The 16,268-nt window shown below is 43.0% G+C and overlaps 1 protein-coding gene and 1 pseudogene across 1 annotated transcript; one reads left to right on the forward strand and one right to left on the reverse strand.

Moving 5' to 3' along the window:
- Window positions 1–5,635: 5,635 nt before the first annotated feature.
- Window positions 5,636–7,678, reverse strand: LOC115134851 (ribitol-5-phosphate xylosyltransferase 1-like; annotated as a pseudogene).
- Window positions 7,679–9,725: 2,047 nt separating this feature from the next.
- Window positions 9,726–13,016, forward strand: LOC115134083 (cytochrome b-c1 complex subunit Rieske, mitochondrial-like). Its single transcript, XM_029667710.2, has 2 exons — window positions 9,726–9,974; window positions 12,305–13,016. Exons 1-2 carry the CDS (start codon window positions 9,809–9,811, stop codon window positions 12,913–12,915), a joined length of 777 nt encoding a protein of 258 aa, XP_029523570.1. The 5' UTR covers window positions 9,726–9,808; the 3' UTR covers window positions 12,916–13,016.
- Window positions 13,017–16,268: the final 3,252 nt, after the last annotated feature.

The raw sequence follows: 16,268 nt of genomic DNA on the forward strand, positions 1-16,268 counted from the left end.
GATTTTCCCCAGCCATGTACAGGGTATGATCCACATACGCCCCAAGGCAGTGTTGATATTATAAACACGCCTGTAAAATTGTATCAAAGTTGCATCAGTGACATTGGAATGATTATACAAAGTAACTGCTACCAGTGTTACAATGTTTCCATTGGTTAAATAGCCTTGGGGGTTTCTACACTTAAAAATGACTGTAAGAAAGAATCAATATATTCAACACAATATTTTAGTTTTAATTCTTTATATTAGAAGTTATCCATCTATCCTCACTGTGCTGTGTGGCATTTTCATTATGTCTATGGTACCACACTAGAACCTACGGATCTGTGTAACAAAAAAAGATGTATCTTATGTAAAAGTGGCATCAGTTTATGTACAGTTGTTTTCTTTACCAGGATCAATGTCCCTGATGAGGGCCCTATGAGAAAATGGAGCACATTTGGTGATAAGCATGCTTTATGAGAAGAAACCTCTTAATATGTATTTAATATATCCAAGTGTTAATTCTGCTCACTATACCTGTACATTCAACAAAACAATATGTACTGAAATGACTGTGGTTCTATAACTCCATCTGCAGGAGATCATGTTATGGTGCAGATTCATTCTTTCCAGTCTCCTGTACACAGATCCTATTAAATCATTTAAAAAGTTATACATGTTTTAATGGCAAGACAAACATTGCACAACATTTCACAGAAAAGGAACAGTGTTCATTATTCAAGCTACATTTCATTAGCAGCATGAACACATCTTAGGATATGGTTTACAGCAATTGCATTGGAGATACACTTACTGCTGTCACAATAACAAACCCTACATAACAGTTTAAAGATGGATCTATGACTAAACATAAAAGGAAAATTAGATATCCAGCTGACAAATATCGAGATGGGTAAAAAAATTCTAAAAGGCCCATCACAATACTGCTTTGAATTGTGTGCATTCAGTATATGTAAGTTCAACCACAATTAAAGTGCTTTGAAAGGCTGGTCATGACACACATCAACACCATCATCCCGGACACCCTAGAACCGCACCAATTCGCATACCATCCCAACAGATCCACAGATGACGCAATCTCAATTGCACTTCACACTGACCCCTCCCACCTGGAAAAGACAGGAAATAACTTTGTGAGAATGCTGTTCATAGACTACAGCTCAGCGTTCAACACCATAGTCCCCTCCAAGCTAATCACCAAGCTCGGGGTCCTGGGACTGAACACCTCCCTCTGCAACTGGATCCTGGACTTCCTGACTGGCCGGGCCCCAGGTGGTGAGGATAGGCAACACACCACCGCCACACTTACCCTCAACATGGTGGCCTCTCAGGGGTGTGTGCTTAGTACCCTCTTGTACTCGCTGTTCACCCACGACTGCCTGGCCGTGCACGACTCCAACACCATCACGTTTGCTGATGACACGACGGTGGTAGGCCTGATCACCGTACAAGATGAGACAGCCTACAGAGAGGTCAGTGATTTGGCAGTGTTGTGCCAGGACAACAGCCTCTTCCTCAACATCAATAAGACCAAGGAGCTGATAGTGGACTACAGGAAAAAGAAGGGAGAGCACATCCCCATTCACATTGACAAAGGCTGTAGTGAAGCGGGTCGAGAGCTTGAAGGCACTTGGCGCCCACATTACTAAGGAATTACAGGGTTCACACACAACCGCACAGTCGTTTAGAGGAAATTGTCGCTCTCCTTTTCCTCCACAGGAGGCTGAAAAGATTTGGCATGGGCCCTCGCATCCTCAAAAGGTTCTACAGCTTCACCATCAAGAGCCTCTTGAATGGCTGCATCACCGCTTGGCATGGCAAATGCACTGCCCTCGACTGCAAAGTGCTACATCCAGGACTTCTCTATCGGGCAATGTCAGAGGAAGGCCCCCAAAAATTGCCTAAGACTTCAGCCACCCAAGCCTTAGACTGTTCACTGCCGTCCGGCAAACGGTACCAGTATGGGCTCACGGAACAATAGGCTCCGAGACAGCAGTTTTATGGCTTGGGGTAGAAGCTAAATAGTTTATGAAATGGTTATCCAGACTATCTGCATTGACCCTACGAGAACAGGACACGAGGAGTATGCAATTGAGATCTTCCCATACACTATATACAGTACCTTTGGAAAGTATTCAGACCCCTTTGGACTTTCTCAGAATTTTGTTGTTACAGCCTTATTCTAAAATAGATTTTTTTTTAAATTCCTCCCTCAATCTACACATATCCCATAATGACAAAGAAAAAAACAGGTTCAGAAATTGAAGCAAATGTATAAAAAATAAACATTGAAATATCACATTTACATAAGTATTCAGACCCTTTACTCAGTACTTTGTTGCAGCACCTTTGGCAGCGATTACAGCATCAAGTCTTCTTGGGTATGACGCTACAAGCTTGAAAAACCTGTATTTGTGGAGTTTCTCCAATTCTTCTCTGCAGATGCTCTCAAGGTCTGTCAGGTTGTATGAGTGTTGCTGCACAGCTATTTTCATGTCTATCCAGAGATGTATGATCGGGTACCATCCTTATGGTGATGCATGGTGGTTGGCAGGGACTGGGAGACAAGTCAAGATCGAGAACGGAGCAGAGTTCAGAGAGATCCTTGACGAAAACCTGCTCCATAGCGCTCAGGACCTCAGACTGGGGCCAAGGTTCACCTTCCAACAGGACAACGACCCTAAGCACACAGCCAAGACAACACAGGAGTGGCTTCGGGACAAGTCTCCGAATGTCCTTGAGTGGCCCAGCCAAAGCCCTAAGTACTTAGGGCTTTGCCAACCACCATGCATCACTATAAGGATGGTACCAGGTTTCCTCCAGATGTGACGCTTGACATTCAGGCCACAGAGTTCAATCTTGGATTCATCAGACCAGGGAATCTTGTTTAACGTGGTCTGAGAGTCTTTAGGTGCCTCTTGGCAAACTCCAAGCGGGCTGTCATGTGCCTTTTACTGAGAAGTGGCTTCCATCTGGACACTACCATAAAGGCCTGATTGGTGGAGTGATGAAGAAATAGTTGTCCTTCTGGAAGGTTCTCCCATCTCCACAGAGGAACAATAGAGCTCTGCCATAGGGTGACCATAGGGTTCTTGATCACCTCCCTGGCCCTTTTCCCTTGATTGCTCAGTTAGTCTGGATGGCCAACTCTAGGAAGAGCCTAGGTGGTTACAAACTTATTTAATTTAAGAATGATGTAGCTCATGGCTTGGTTTTTGCTCTTTTTCATTTTCAATGTTTTCGCTTTGTCATTATGGAGTATTGTCTATAGATTGCTGAGAAATGTATTTGATTTAATCCATTTTAGAATAAGGCTGTAACGTAACAAAATGTGGGAAAAGTCAAGGGATCTACAAACACTGGCAAAACGCAGCCAAAACAAGCTCGCAAGTGATTTTTTGGGTAAAAGTTTAGTTTTTGTAAGAAAAAGACTGGAAAATCACCAGGAATTCAGCAAAAAAATGGGAAATCTGTTCCCAAGTAATCCCACAAATAAAAGAAGAGACAAGTGATCGTGTCTCAACGTAATCAAGGTATGAAATTATTATTTTCAAATACATCTATTTTTGGGCTTATGTGTTGTCAAATGTCCTTGTAAAAACTGCTACCTTTTTTTATTTGACTCTTATCATTTATCCTGATGTCTAGTCACTTTACTCTGCCTTAATGTACACATCTACCTCAAATACCTCGTACCGCTGCACATTGATCTGGTATTGGTACAATCTGCATATACCTTAATTCTTGTGTATTTTATTTCTCATGCTACTTAATACTTTTTAAAAAGTGCATCATTGGGAAGGGTTAGGAAGCAAGCATTTCACGGTAAAGTCTACACCTGTTGTATTTGATACATGTAACAAATACAATTGTATTTGTTGTCTAGTGGTAGTTTTACAAATTACCCACATAAACCCCAAGAAATTTGGCTTCTCTCCCTGAAGACACTTAAAATGAAATCCACATTGTTCCTTGTAAGGATGATCCATTTTCCTCTGAGCTGTAAGTTTCTCTCTCAGTTGTTTTTGAAGAACGCCTCCTTAAATCAAATGACATTTTATTGGTCACATACACATGGTTAGCAGATGCTAATGCGAGTGTAGCGAAATGCTTGTGCTTCTAGTTCCGACAGTGCAGTAATATCTAACAATTCCCAAACAACTACCTAATACACACAAATCTAAAGGGATGGAATAAGAATATGTATATAAATATATGGATGAGCGATGGCCAAGCGGCATAGGCAAGATGCAATAGATGGTATAAGATACAGTATAAACATATGAGATGAGTAATGTAAGATATGTAAACATTATTAAAGTGGCATTGTGTAAAGTGACTAGTGAGTCAATGTAGGCAGCAGCCACTCTGAGTTAATGATTGCTGTTTAGCAGTCTGATGGCCTTGAGACAGAAGCTGTTTTTCAGTCTCATGCTCCCAGATTTGATACACCTGAAATGACCTCACCTTCTGGATGGTAGCTGGGTGAACAGGCAGTGGCTCGGGTGGTTGTTCTCCTTGATGATCTTTTTGGCCTTCCCGTGACATCGGGTGATGTAGGTGTCCTGGACGGCAGGTAGTTTGCCCCCGGTGATGCGTTGTGCAGACCGCATCACCCTCCGGAGAGCCTTGCGGTTGACCTCTAAGACCTCGGTGAACCTGTCCTTCATCTGCAGGCGAAAACTGCTATACCACTCCAGCAGTCTCCTCCTCCTCTCAGTCCTCTCCTCCTGGCTCATCCCCTTCTCCTTCTCCAGGAGGCCTGGCAGCTCCTTATAGTCCTTGCGAAAGATGAAGAGGGCTCCTGCAGCTTTCTGGAGTACTTCTCCTGTCCTATTCGGTGTCCTGTGTGAATCTAAGTGTGCGTTCTCTAATTCTCTCCTTCTCTCTCTCGGAGGACCTGAGCCCTAGGACCATGCCCCAGGACTACCTGACATGATGACTCCTTGCTGTCCCCAGTCCACCTGGCCATGCTGCTGCCTCCAGTTTCAACTCCTTGCTGTCCCCAGTCCACCTGGCCATGCTGCTGCTCCAGTTTCAACTGTTCTGCCTTACTATTATTCGACCATGCTGGTCATTTATGAACATTTGAACATCTTGGCCACGTTCTGTTATAATCTCCACCCGGCACAGCCAGAAGAGGACTGGCCACCCCACATATGCTCTCTCTAATTATCTCTTTCTTTCTCTCTCTCGGAGGACCTGAGCCCTAGGACCGTGCCCCAGGACTACCTGACATGATGACTCCTTGCTGTCCCCAGTCCACCTGACTGTGCTGCTGCTCCAGTTTCAACTGTTCTGCCTTATTATTATTCGACCATGCTGGTCATTTATGAACATTTGAACATCTTGGCCATGTTCTGTTATAATATCTACCCGGCACAGCCAGAAGAGGACTGGCCACCCCACATAGCCTGGTTCCTCTCTAGGTTTCTTCCTAGGTTTTGGCCTTTCTAGGGAGTTTTTCCTAGCCACCGTGCTTTTACACCTGCATTGCTTGCTGTTTGGCGTTTTAGGCTGGGTTTCTGTACAGCACTTTGAGATATCAGCTGATGTACGAAGGGCTATATAAATACATTTGATTTGATTTGATGCAGTGGGGAGCTGTGTGCAGCAGAGCACCCACCTGGAGTCACAATGTCCTCCACCACGGGCACCGAACCATAGGCACAGCCTCGTAGATGCGGTAGCACTCCATGTAGATTTCCACCGGGCAGAGGGTGAGCTCGCTTTGGGCCAGGGCTGTCTGGTACCGTCTCAGACTCTTTGCGGTCTCCTGAGGAAGCCACCTGATGCAGGAGAGGAGGAGGAATGACTGTAAGGAATAGTGAGCAGAGGGTTCATTTAATGTATTACACATTTAAACGAGAAGTCAATAGAGTACTAACGATCAATGGAAAGTGTTTTTTCTGTAATAGGGGAGTAATGAGCAATTGGTCAGAGATGTGGGAGAAATGTGCCTATACAGTGAGCCTGAAATAGGATACTTGTTATTTGGCCATTGGCCCAGTTTTATTGCAAGGAATTGTAATTGGTCAACCACAGGCTAGGGCTAGGTTATAAACTACATCCTGTCACTTTGTTCACTGGAGAGAACCACTGAGGACAGGGGAGCATGACAATCTACCATATACCTCTCAGCATAACATCTATGATTTATCCTCTTTGAATAAACCTATTTTCATACACCTGATTTGCTTTGTAGTCTGTGTAATTAAAGAACAACATCAACTGCTAACACAAAGATCAAAAGAGTTTAACTTTATTTGAGAATGTCAGAGTTGGTATTTTATTGGTAAACAAGGCATAATAACAAAGAGTATTTCCAGTGAAGTGAGCCAGGATGCAAAAATTGGACTGAAAACCATTACCGTGAACTGAAACAGACGGTGCGCGACAGCGACAGCGACATACTTCTCCCAGGCAGTAATGATGCATTATTTGTCCAGTCCTGTTTTTTTTCTAGATCCCCATTAGTGTTTCCCTCGAGGAGTTCTTGTAGACGGTTCCCAAAAAGTTACAGAGGAAGGGCCTGGTGGAGTTCACCATCTGGGAGTTTGCCGTGACTACAGGAAACTGCCTGTATCTGAAAAGAGAGAGACATAGAAATCCACAGTCAAATAACGCTTTTTTTTCTGGTACAATGGATAGGTATGGTGTACTGAAATGGAAACATGAGCTAAATAAAATGTGTATGGTGAGGGTAAAAGACAAACAAGAAGAGAGGAACACTAAGATCATGAGAAAATAAATCTGGGTCCATATTCAAAGTGCTAATCAGTTTCCCCGTCCATATAATTATATCAAACTGATCCTAGATCAGCACTCATACTCTAAAACCTTGTTACATGGCCCCAGATCCCAGAAAAGAAGACATACGTGGCTACTCCAACGGGCCACTGGAAGACATCCTTGTCATTGACCCAGGGGCTTCCATAGACCATGAAGAGCAGGTCCACAAAGACCCCATGCCTCCTCAGGTAGATGCTAATCCAGTCCTTTGTGCAGCGCTTGCTGCCTAGCAGTACCACAGCTAAACAGTTTACAGCATCAACCCACATGATGGTCTGGATGTGCTGCAACCACCGGGTAGCGCAGGGGATCTTCTGTTGCTCCTGGCCATTCAGCACCAGAACCACACTGTCTGTGTCCAAAGGAACGTGGCCCTGGATCACCGCTGGGCCTGTGTAGAAACTATAGACAAAGAAAAGAAAAAGGGAGAGAAAGAGATAGAGAAAGGGTGGGGGTGGGGGGGGTAGAATAACTGACATCAGCAAGATCATATGTATCTTTTATTATGACATAAGTCTAATTTGTGATGCCTTACGTGAAATCTATCTCCCCCTCTCTCCACTATGCTTGTTACAGTATGTTGGTGGGGTTGACGGGCCCTTCTAAAATATGTTCCCAAAGGTAAAGTCCTGAAAGAAGAGGAGGAGTTACTTCGGTGTGACAATGTCCATAATAATTTGTGTTTTACACCATAATGTAGCTTAACTGTTACTGTAAGAAGAGATATCAAGCAATACTGGACAACTTGTCACAGAGCATCACTAAAAAGGCATGGCTTACCTATGGCAGCTTTCCCCCAGATTTGAACTTTGTATCTCTTGGGCCTGTTCTTGTCAATGAGCTCCTGGTATATTGTCTGAAAGCCTCCCTCCGTTTGAGAAGAGCAGAGATATCATCAGCCTGCTCAGCCTCCCAAGGGTTCCACTCCTCATCCCCATTGTATGGAGCCACAACACCATCACCTGTAATCACCAAAACAACAGAACAATAACAATATTAGAGCTAGCTAGCTTTTGGCCTTCAGTAGCCAATTCACATGACCTGTCCAAAACCATCTCCAGCTATTCACGTGTTGTTTTTATAATTTTATATACAGTACCAGTCAAAAGTTTGGACACACCTACCCATTCAATGTTTTTTCTTTATTTTTACTATTTCCTACATTGTAGAATAATAGTGCAGACATCAAAGCTATGAAATAACACTAATTGAATCATGTAGTTTGCAAAAAAAAGTGTTAAATTGAAATATATTTTACATTTGAGGTTCTTCAAAGTAGCCACTCCTTGCCTTGACAGCTTTGCACACTCTTGGCGTTCTCTCAAACAGCTTCATGAGGTCACATGTAATGGATTTAATTTAACAGGTGTGCCTTGTTAAAAGTTCATTTGTGGAACTTTTTTCCTTCTTAAATGTGTTTGAGACAAACCAGTTGTGTTGTGACAAGGTAGGGGTGGTATACAGAAGATCACCCTTTTTGGTTACATACCAAGTCCATATTATGGCAAGAACAGCTCAAATAAGCAAAGAGAAATGACAGTCAATGGCAGATTTTGCTGCGAGGAGGCAGAGTCATTAAATCATTTATTTTGGGACTGTCCATATGTCGCTCGTTTTTGGTCACAGGTCCAGGAATGGCTTAAGAATTGCAACAGTGAAGAGGTGACTGGGATACTGGCCTTCTAGGCAGAGTTGCAAAGAAAAAGCCATATCTCAGAGTGGCCAATAAAAAGAAAAGATGGGCAAAAGAACAGACACTGTACAGAGGAACTCTGCCTAGAAGGCCAGCATCCCGGAGTCGCTTCTTCACTGTTGAGGCTGGTGTTTTGCGGGTACTATTTAATGAAGCTGCCAGTCGAGGACTTGTGAGGCGTCTGTCTAGTTTGAGAAACACTAATGTACTTGTCTTCTTGCTCAGTTGTGCACCGGCGCCTCGCACTCCTCTTTCTATTCTGGTTAGGGCCAGTTTGCGCTGTTCTGTAAAGGGAGTAGTATACAGCGTTGTACGAGATCTTGTGTTTCTTGCCAATTTCTCACATGGAATAGACTGCCGAGTTTCAGAAGGAAGGTCTTTGTTTCTGGCCATTTTGAGCCTGTAATCGACCCACAAGTGCTGATGCTCCACATACTCAACTAGTCTAAAGAAGGCCAGTTTTATTGCTTCTTTAATCACGACAACAGTTTTCAGCTTTCGGTTTTCAGCATAATTGCAAAAGGGTTTAGCCTTTTTAAATTATAAACTTGGATGAGCTAACACACCGTGCCATTGGAACACAGGAGTGATGGTTGCCGATAATGGACCTCTGTAAGCCTATGTAGATATTCGATTAAAAAATCTACCGTTTCCAGCTACACTAGTCATTTATAACATTAACAATGTCAACACTGTATTTCTGATCAATTTTATATTATTTTAATGGACAATTTTTTTTTAAACAAAGACCCCAAACATATATCCGCAATATTAAAGCTGATCCACCCCCTGAAAAATTTATACAATTTATCCTTTTAAATGTGATAAACCTAACCACACTGCTAACCTTATGGCTAACCTTAAATAATAAGACCAAAAAAGCACATTTTTGTTTAAAGGATTTGTTACGATATTGCCAAAGATGAACTAACTACTGATCTGCGATATAGACATACGATACTTTGTGGCTGTAGTATCTAGCTATGTGGAAACATTCATAAAGCGACTGTTTACAGTTCAAGGACCCAGCTCAAATGCTGGCATAAGAATTGCCGGAGAAAAATTACAAACTTTTTGGAATTAATCTACGTGAAGCATCTTTTTATTACGAAATAAGTCACCTATTTTATATTTTGATAATTAATGCGACTATTGAGGCATAATGGTAGCTAAATACTAAATAAATTGCTAACAGTATCCTAAAATATACGTCAGGATTTTACGCAGGCCGATCAACCTGCCAATAAATGGAGGAACTCACGGGTCTTTTCAAAGGTCGGTGTGTCCCCCAACCGAGTTAAATTACTGGTTCGGATAAAGATGCTGTCCTTAGCCGCTCGTTCTGGGGCTTTGTCCCCATACTTGCAGGCGACCAATGTAGCTGTGAATGGATCCTTCAAAGCACTGCTCCCTGGAGCGGTGAAGGGAGATTCACTGCTGAAATCCAGCTCACAGAAGACGCCCGCTATTTCAGCTTGCGTTAGTGGTAAGGTCGCATTCAGAAAACTAGCTTGCTAACTGCTGATCTTGGGCAATGTATATTGTGATTTTTAACCCGCCTCAATGTCAGTGATTACATTTTTTTGGGGGGTTGTCTCAACCAGACCTTTTGGTACTTTACTCCTTGGCTTTAGTTTAGGTTGATATGGTTCGTCTTGTCAACTTCATGTTGTGACCAAGACATGGCGCCCTGAGTGGACTTGTCAACATCCTGTATAAGAAGCTTAACTATTACATATGAATACAAACTCCTCGTAAAATCAGCTACATTCTACATATCAAACGTTGCACTGTCTAAGATTACCCCTATACTCAGGCGGTCGGCTCTGCTGCCATAGACTTCCTGTGTAGATTAAGACACCGCGGTGCCGACGGGAGCTATGGCTCAGAAAATGTACATCAATTCAGGAATGATGTTTCTCTCAGAATTATCCCAACTGATAAACCGAGCAAAAAAAAACGTAACTATTTTTTTTGTCTTCATGCTATGAAGCAGAAGCCACAGTAGCCATTTTGGAATGGCAGTCTCCGCCAATCCGCTCCATTGTTGTTCAACGTGACGTGTCTCCGTAAAGGCTGCTGTGGCTTCTGCAAGGTCCGGAAATTCCGGAGGATGAGGGTCAAGGACCGGAATGGTCTGTAGTGGCAAGACATAGGAAGAAGAGATCGTGATACTGAAAGCAGTGGAGCATCTAGTAAAGAAGGCCATGGTAGGAAGCAAGTGTAATGTGGTGAGTGTTTGAGACCACATGGCCTCACTCACACCCTATTCGACTCACTTTTTTGTTTTATTTTTTATTTAACCAGGTAACGTTAAGCTAGTTGAGAACTTGTTCTTACTTACAACTGCGGCCTGGCCGAGATAAAGCAAAGCAGTGCGACATGCTGTAGCGAAAGAGGTAGAGGAAATTAGCTTGGTTCATTGGAAATTGTGGTAGCCAGGGTCAGCAAGAGATTATAAAAATGGATGTGCTTAATGGGAAGAAGATTAAAAACCATGTCCCTGGTGTTTATGCTAGATTGAGGGGAGTCATCACTGGGCTCCCAATATGTCTGTAGACGATATTAAATAAAATGTCAAGGGAGAGAGCGATTTGAGGCCAAAAGGTTGATCAGTAGGCAAGGTCAGGTGTGAAAGCCTATCGGTGTTAGAGATTTGAGGTTTTGCCTGGGAAAGTACAGATCTAATTCCTTAGTTTCAATGTCAGGATTTATCCCATCCCCATTGCAGTGTTTTAAATGTCAAATAATGGTACATGGAGCTGTTCAATGTAAAGGAAGGAAAAGATGTGCCAAGTGTGGAGGGGACCATGGTTAAGAGGAATGTGGGAGCAATGTGAAGGTTGTGTTCTAATTGTGGGGGGGGCGTAGTGCAGCATTTAGTTGACGCCAGGTGCAGAGACAGGCTAGAGAGGCTCAGAAATATAGAGCAAGTCATAATGTATTGTATGCAGAGGCTGTAAAACAGATTGGTGGAACTACACTGGCATGATGAAGCTTCCATAGCTGTTGCTTTAGTAAGTAGACCTAATGTCGGGGCTGGTGTTTCTGCTGGTCCTGGTGTGGTTTGGAGGTTGCGCTCATGAAAAATTGCACTCATGAATGTGCGGTGTCAAAGGGCACTTTGATGATAAAGTTTACATCATAGCTTTTATTGGTAAGGTTATCAATATGACTCCGGTTGTGGAAAACAGAAATGCCAGGTTGAAGGTTGTGGAGATGGAAAAAGAGATTGGGGCTAACGGATATTACTGTTAGGATTGTTCAACATGTCAACAACTATTAAGGGTGGAGTGTTTCAGCACGATAAAGTGGGAGGATGACAGAAGTTAGTAGGGATTTAGTTTTATTTTCATGTTAATTCAGAATTGGGCAGATCATGATTGATCGTACATTCCAGCACAGTAGGTGGCTGCATGCACTTAAATTGTTTGCGGACTGCCATGATATCCTAGAAGAAAAATAAGTTTGCTAGCAAGAGGATGAAAATGGCAGTTTCTTGAAACTGTTGTTCAATCCCTTGGTGTAACAGTTGGGACAATTTTGAAGTGCACTTCCTTTGTCATCCCTGGATTGGGTAATGTTTTCTGAGCCATATCTCGTGCCGGCTCTGGGGTGTCTTAATCTACATAGGAAGTCTGTGCGACCCTAGTGCAGCTGTAAGCAAGCGGGTCGGCTCTGTTGGCTTCACTGTCTGCATGATCTCAAGTCACACAGCTTTGATTGTCATCACTCTTATGTATAAAGAACTTGTCTAATAACGTGAACTATATTAAATGTGAACATAATTTTGCATATTATATTTCTCATATGTAGCCCCTGGTGGAATTCGCATGGCCCACACAGACATCAAGGTCCCAGACTTCTCTGACTACCGTCGTCCTGAGTTGCTGGACCCCAAGAAGTCCTCCCAGGAGAGCAGCGAGTCCAGGAAGACCTTCTCCTACCTGGTCACTGGGGCCACAGCTGTGGTGGGCGTCTACACAGCCAAGACGGTGGCCACCCAGTTCATCTCCTCTATGAGCGCCTCAGCCGACGTGCTGGCCATGTCCAAGATTGAGGTGAAGCTGGGAGAGATCCCAGAGGGCAAGAACATGACCTTCAAGTGGAGGGGCAAGCCTCTGTTCATCCGCCACCGAACTGAGAAGGAGATCGCCACCGAGGAAGCTGTGGATATGGCCATGCTACGTGACCCCCAACACGACAAGGACCGCGTAGCCAACCCGAAGTGGATCATCGTGATCGGTGTCTGCACCCACCTGGGCTGTGTGCCCATCGCCAATGCAGGAGACTACGGAGGATACTACTGTCCCTGCCACGGCTCCCACTACGACGCCTCAGGGAGAATTCGGAAGGGACCCGCACCTCTCAACCTAGAGGTGCCCTATTACGAATTCCCAGACGACGACACCGTTGTTGTGGGATAATGTTTGCGCTCCATTACTTCCCTCACTAGTATATTTATTTGTTTTTTCAAATGGGTCTGTCTGAGAACTTAGGTTACTAATAAAGGGGCATTTTAAAATAACCTGAAACATGTTTTTGTGTATTTGTTCAAAGGTAAGATGATCCAGCGCTTTGCTCTCAGGTTACCTACTCTGGGTAGTCTGTTAAATCTCTTGCCAAAAATGGTTACTTTCTCAATTTTGTCTGCAATGCTCTGAATTTTCCTGAAGAGTTTTAGGGCCTCCAGGATATCTTGATAGGCTATAGTATCAGGAATGAGGGTGGTTTGCCTCACTGAACTGGAGGAACATCATTCGAACTGCTGCATATCAACACAAACATTCCTGTTGCCTTTTAATTGTCGAAAATGTACCTTTCAGATTGTAGGCAGCAAACAGCAGTAGTGTTCACATTTGGATTGCTCCATGTCAAAGGGTGGTGATATTACCATCAACACGGGTAAGATGGGTATACACTGGCCTATTGGTATACATCGGTGTGAATGTCAGTTTGTCAACATAAGTTGAATGCATTCTTTATGGCACCGACTCAATAAAAGGACTGGTGTCAGTTTAAACCAAACTCTGAAGAAGGGTTAGGCCCCTATATTCTTAATGTTTAAACATGCAGAGCACACCAGTCTAGAAACAACTGACTTGATAAGTGGCAGCTTTCACAGATGTAGCGTATGAGTGACTTCCAGAAGGACATAATTAAATAGGTATATCTTTTCACAATTCTTAATTTGGGTAGTCCAAAGGACAAACCTCTTTAAATAACAGTAATTTCATTAACCTGTTCTTTCAATCAGTGTCTCCTTCTCATGGACCATGGAGGTTTTCTTCCTTCAGTGTACAGCCCCACTATTACTAGTGTCTTGTCCTTCATTTGAAAATCTGCATTTGAGATTGTTCAAAATGGCATACCAGCATAATTTCCTTTGAAAACCCTAAAGAGATGTGCTCTCTGAACTCCCCTCAGAGGCCTTGTCAGTCTACATACTGCACCTCTGGCTGGTGCCCCTTGTTCACATAACCCTGGAGGGCAGCAGTCACTTATGGGGCTATTTAGCCCCAGAGGAGGGCTGCTGCTGTAGGGTGGTGTTGCCCATGACCAGGGCAGTCAGCTGGGCCATGTTGGCCAACTGGACATCACCCATGACATCAGAGTTTCTGACGATGCCCCGGGGTCAGTTCCATGATTGGATGCAGCGGCATGAACTGGTCATTCAGCATCCCAGTAGGCCACTGACCGCACCCCCTGACCGATGATTCGGAAGAGGTAGGGAGATATGTCTGAAATAAAGCATCAGTTAAACAACCGTTTTAAATGTTAGACCACAAGCCATTGTTCTCTACGAAGTTAGTTTGTGCACAATTCTTATGATGATTTTGAAGTGTATGGTCTAAGTGATCTCACCCTTCGACATGGAGCATTATTCACAGTTGGCTACTAACAATATTAGTTAGGAATTTTCATTGAGCTGACAAGCATTCTTTTCATTTTGATAATCCCCAGTGAACTTGAGTTTCAAATTCCTTGGTGTCCACATCGCCAATTAACTATCATGGTTTAAACACACAGAGACCGTCGTAAAGACGGCACAACAACGCCGTTTCCCCTTCAGGAGACTGGAACGAATTGGCATGGGTCCCCAGATCCTCAAAGTTCTACAGCTGTACTGTCAAGAGCATCCTAACCGGTTGCATCACCGCCTGGTATGGCAAATGCTCTGCATCTGACCATAAGGCGCTACAGAGGGTAGTGCATACGGCCCAGTACATCACTGGGGCCAAGCTTCCTGCAATCTAGGAACTATATACTAGGAGGTGCCAGAGGTAGGCCCCAAAAAATTGTCAGACTATTCTCACCCCCCCCCCCCCCTTTATTTTACAGTGCTGCTACACAGTTTTATCTATGCATAGTCACTTTACCCCACCTACATGTACAAATTACCTCGACTAACCTGTACCCCCGCACATTGACTCAGTACTGGTAACCCCTGAATATAGCGTCATTGTTACTTTTATACATTTTTTAAAATGTATTATTTAGTAACTTTTCTTAAGCCTATTTCCAGGAATGCATTGTTGGTTAAGGGCTTGTAAAACTAAGCATTTCATGGTAAGGTCTACACCGGTTGTATTTGGCACATGTGACATAACATTTTATTTGAATAGCAATGCCAAGGGGGCCTCCAACCAGTCCTCTTGCAAAGGCTAGAACCCCTGCTGCCACGGCCCCTTCGTAAAATCACAGTGGCCTATATCTGCTGTTTTAGACAACTCAGAACACATCTTTTCTTCGTTGGGACATTCTGGGGAACAAAGGTTGAGGGTTCAGACCCACATTCTTCAATAATCAAATGGGTATGATGACTTAAAACAGAAGTGACATTTGAACAGCAGGAAATATGTGGCTACAATAAATAGATAAGCATTGTCAGGGTACTACAGTATAATAGAGATGTAAGTATTCTACTTGTTTCGGTTTAGACATTTTAATTAACATTAATGCTAATTCCTATTTGCTACAGTTCAAGTTACAATGTATCACTTCATGATATGGGCTAATGATGAGGATACAAGTATCATTTGCTCTCTGACATTGCATGTGAGCTACACAGTGATAAGATACAAATACTGCAATATAAACTAATAGTCAAACTACCTTGCTGATGAACTAAAATCCTTATTAAACTGTATGCTTGCTAGATTTATTTTAAGGTTTGATGCCAGTCAAAATTAGTTATTTTTGTTTTTAACAATGTGCATATATCTCTCATTGGTTTTAAAGCCTCATTCTTGATTTCCATTGAGCCTTGTCACAGTCGTTTTGCATGGCCCGGTGCCCAAGGTGAGCGGAATTTTAGACTATTCCATTGTTCCTTAATTGAAATCTCCGCTCACCGGGTCATGCAAAATGCACTGGCCCAGTGCTTCATTGGATTGGTTAATTTCATCTAAAGCCACTACAGAGGGCGATGAGCGAAGCGGTCTGAAACGTGTTTATAGTTTTTCATATGGTCTGTTTTTGGTCTGTTTTTCCAATAATATTTAGTCATTCCCATATTGGGAGTCATGAGTTAATCATTAATTACCACATGAAATTAGCATACATCTCTAATACATTTGATTAAATATTGCCGGTAGAAGTTCTCTTTTTAATTGAATATTATTTACCTTTTATTTAACTAGGCAAGACAGTTATGAACAAATTCTTATTTACAATGACGGCCTACCAAAAAGTAAAAGGCCTCCTGCGGGGACGGGGGCCTATAAAAAAATTGGACAAAACACACATCCCGACAAGCGAGACAACACTACATAAAGAG

This window comes from Oncorhynchus nerka, linkage group LG9a, assembly GCF_034236695.1.
Source record: "Oncorhynchus nerka isolate Pitt River linkage group LG9a, Oner_Uvic_2.0, whole genome shotgun sequence".
Classification (NCBI taxonomy): Eukaryota; Metazoa; Chordata; class Actinopteri; order Salmoniformes; family Salmonidae; genus Oncorhynchus; species Oncorhynchus nerka.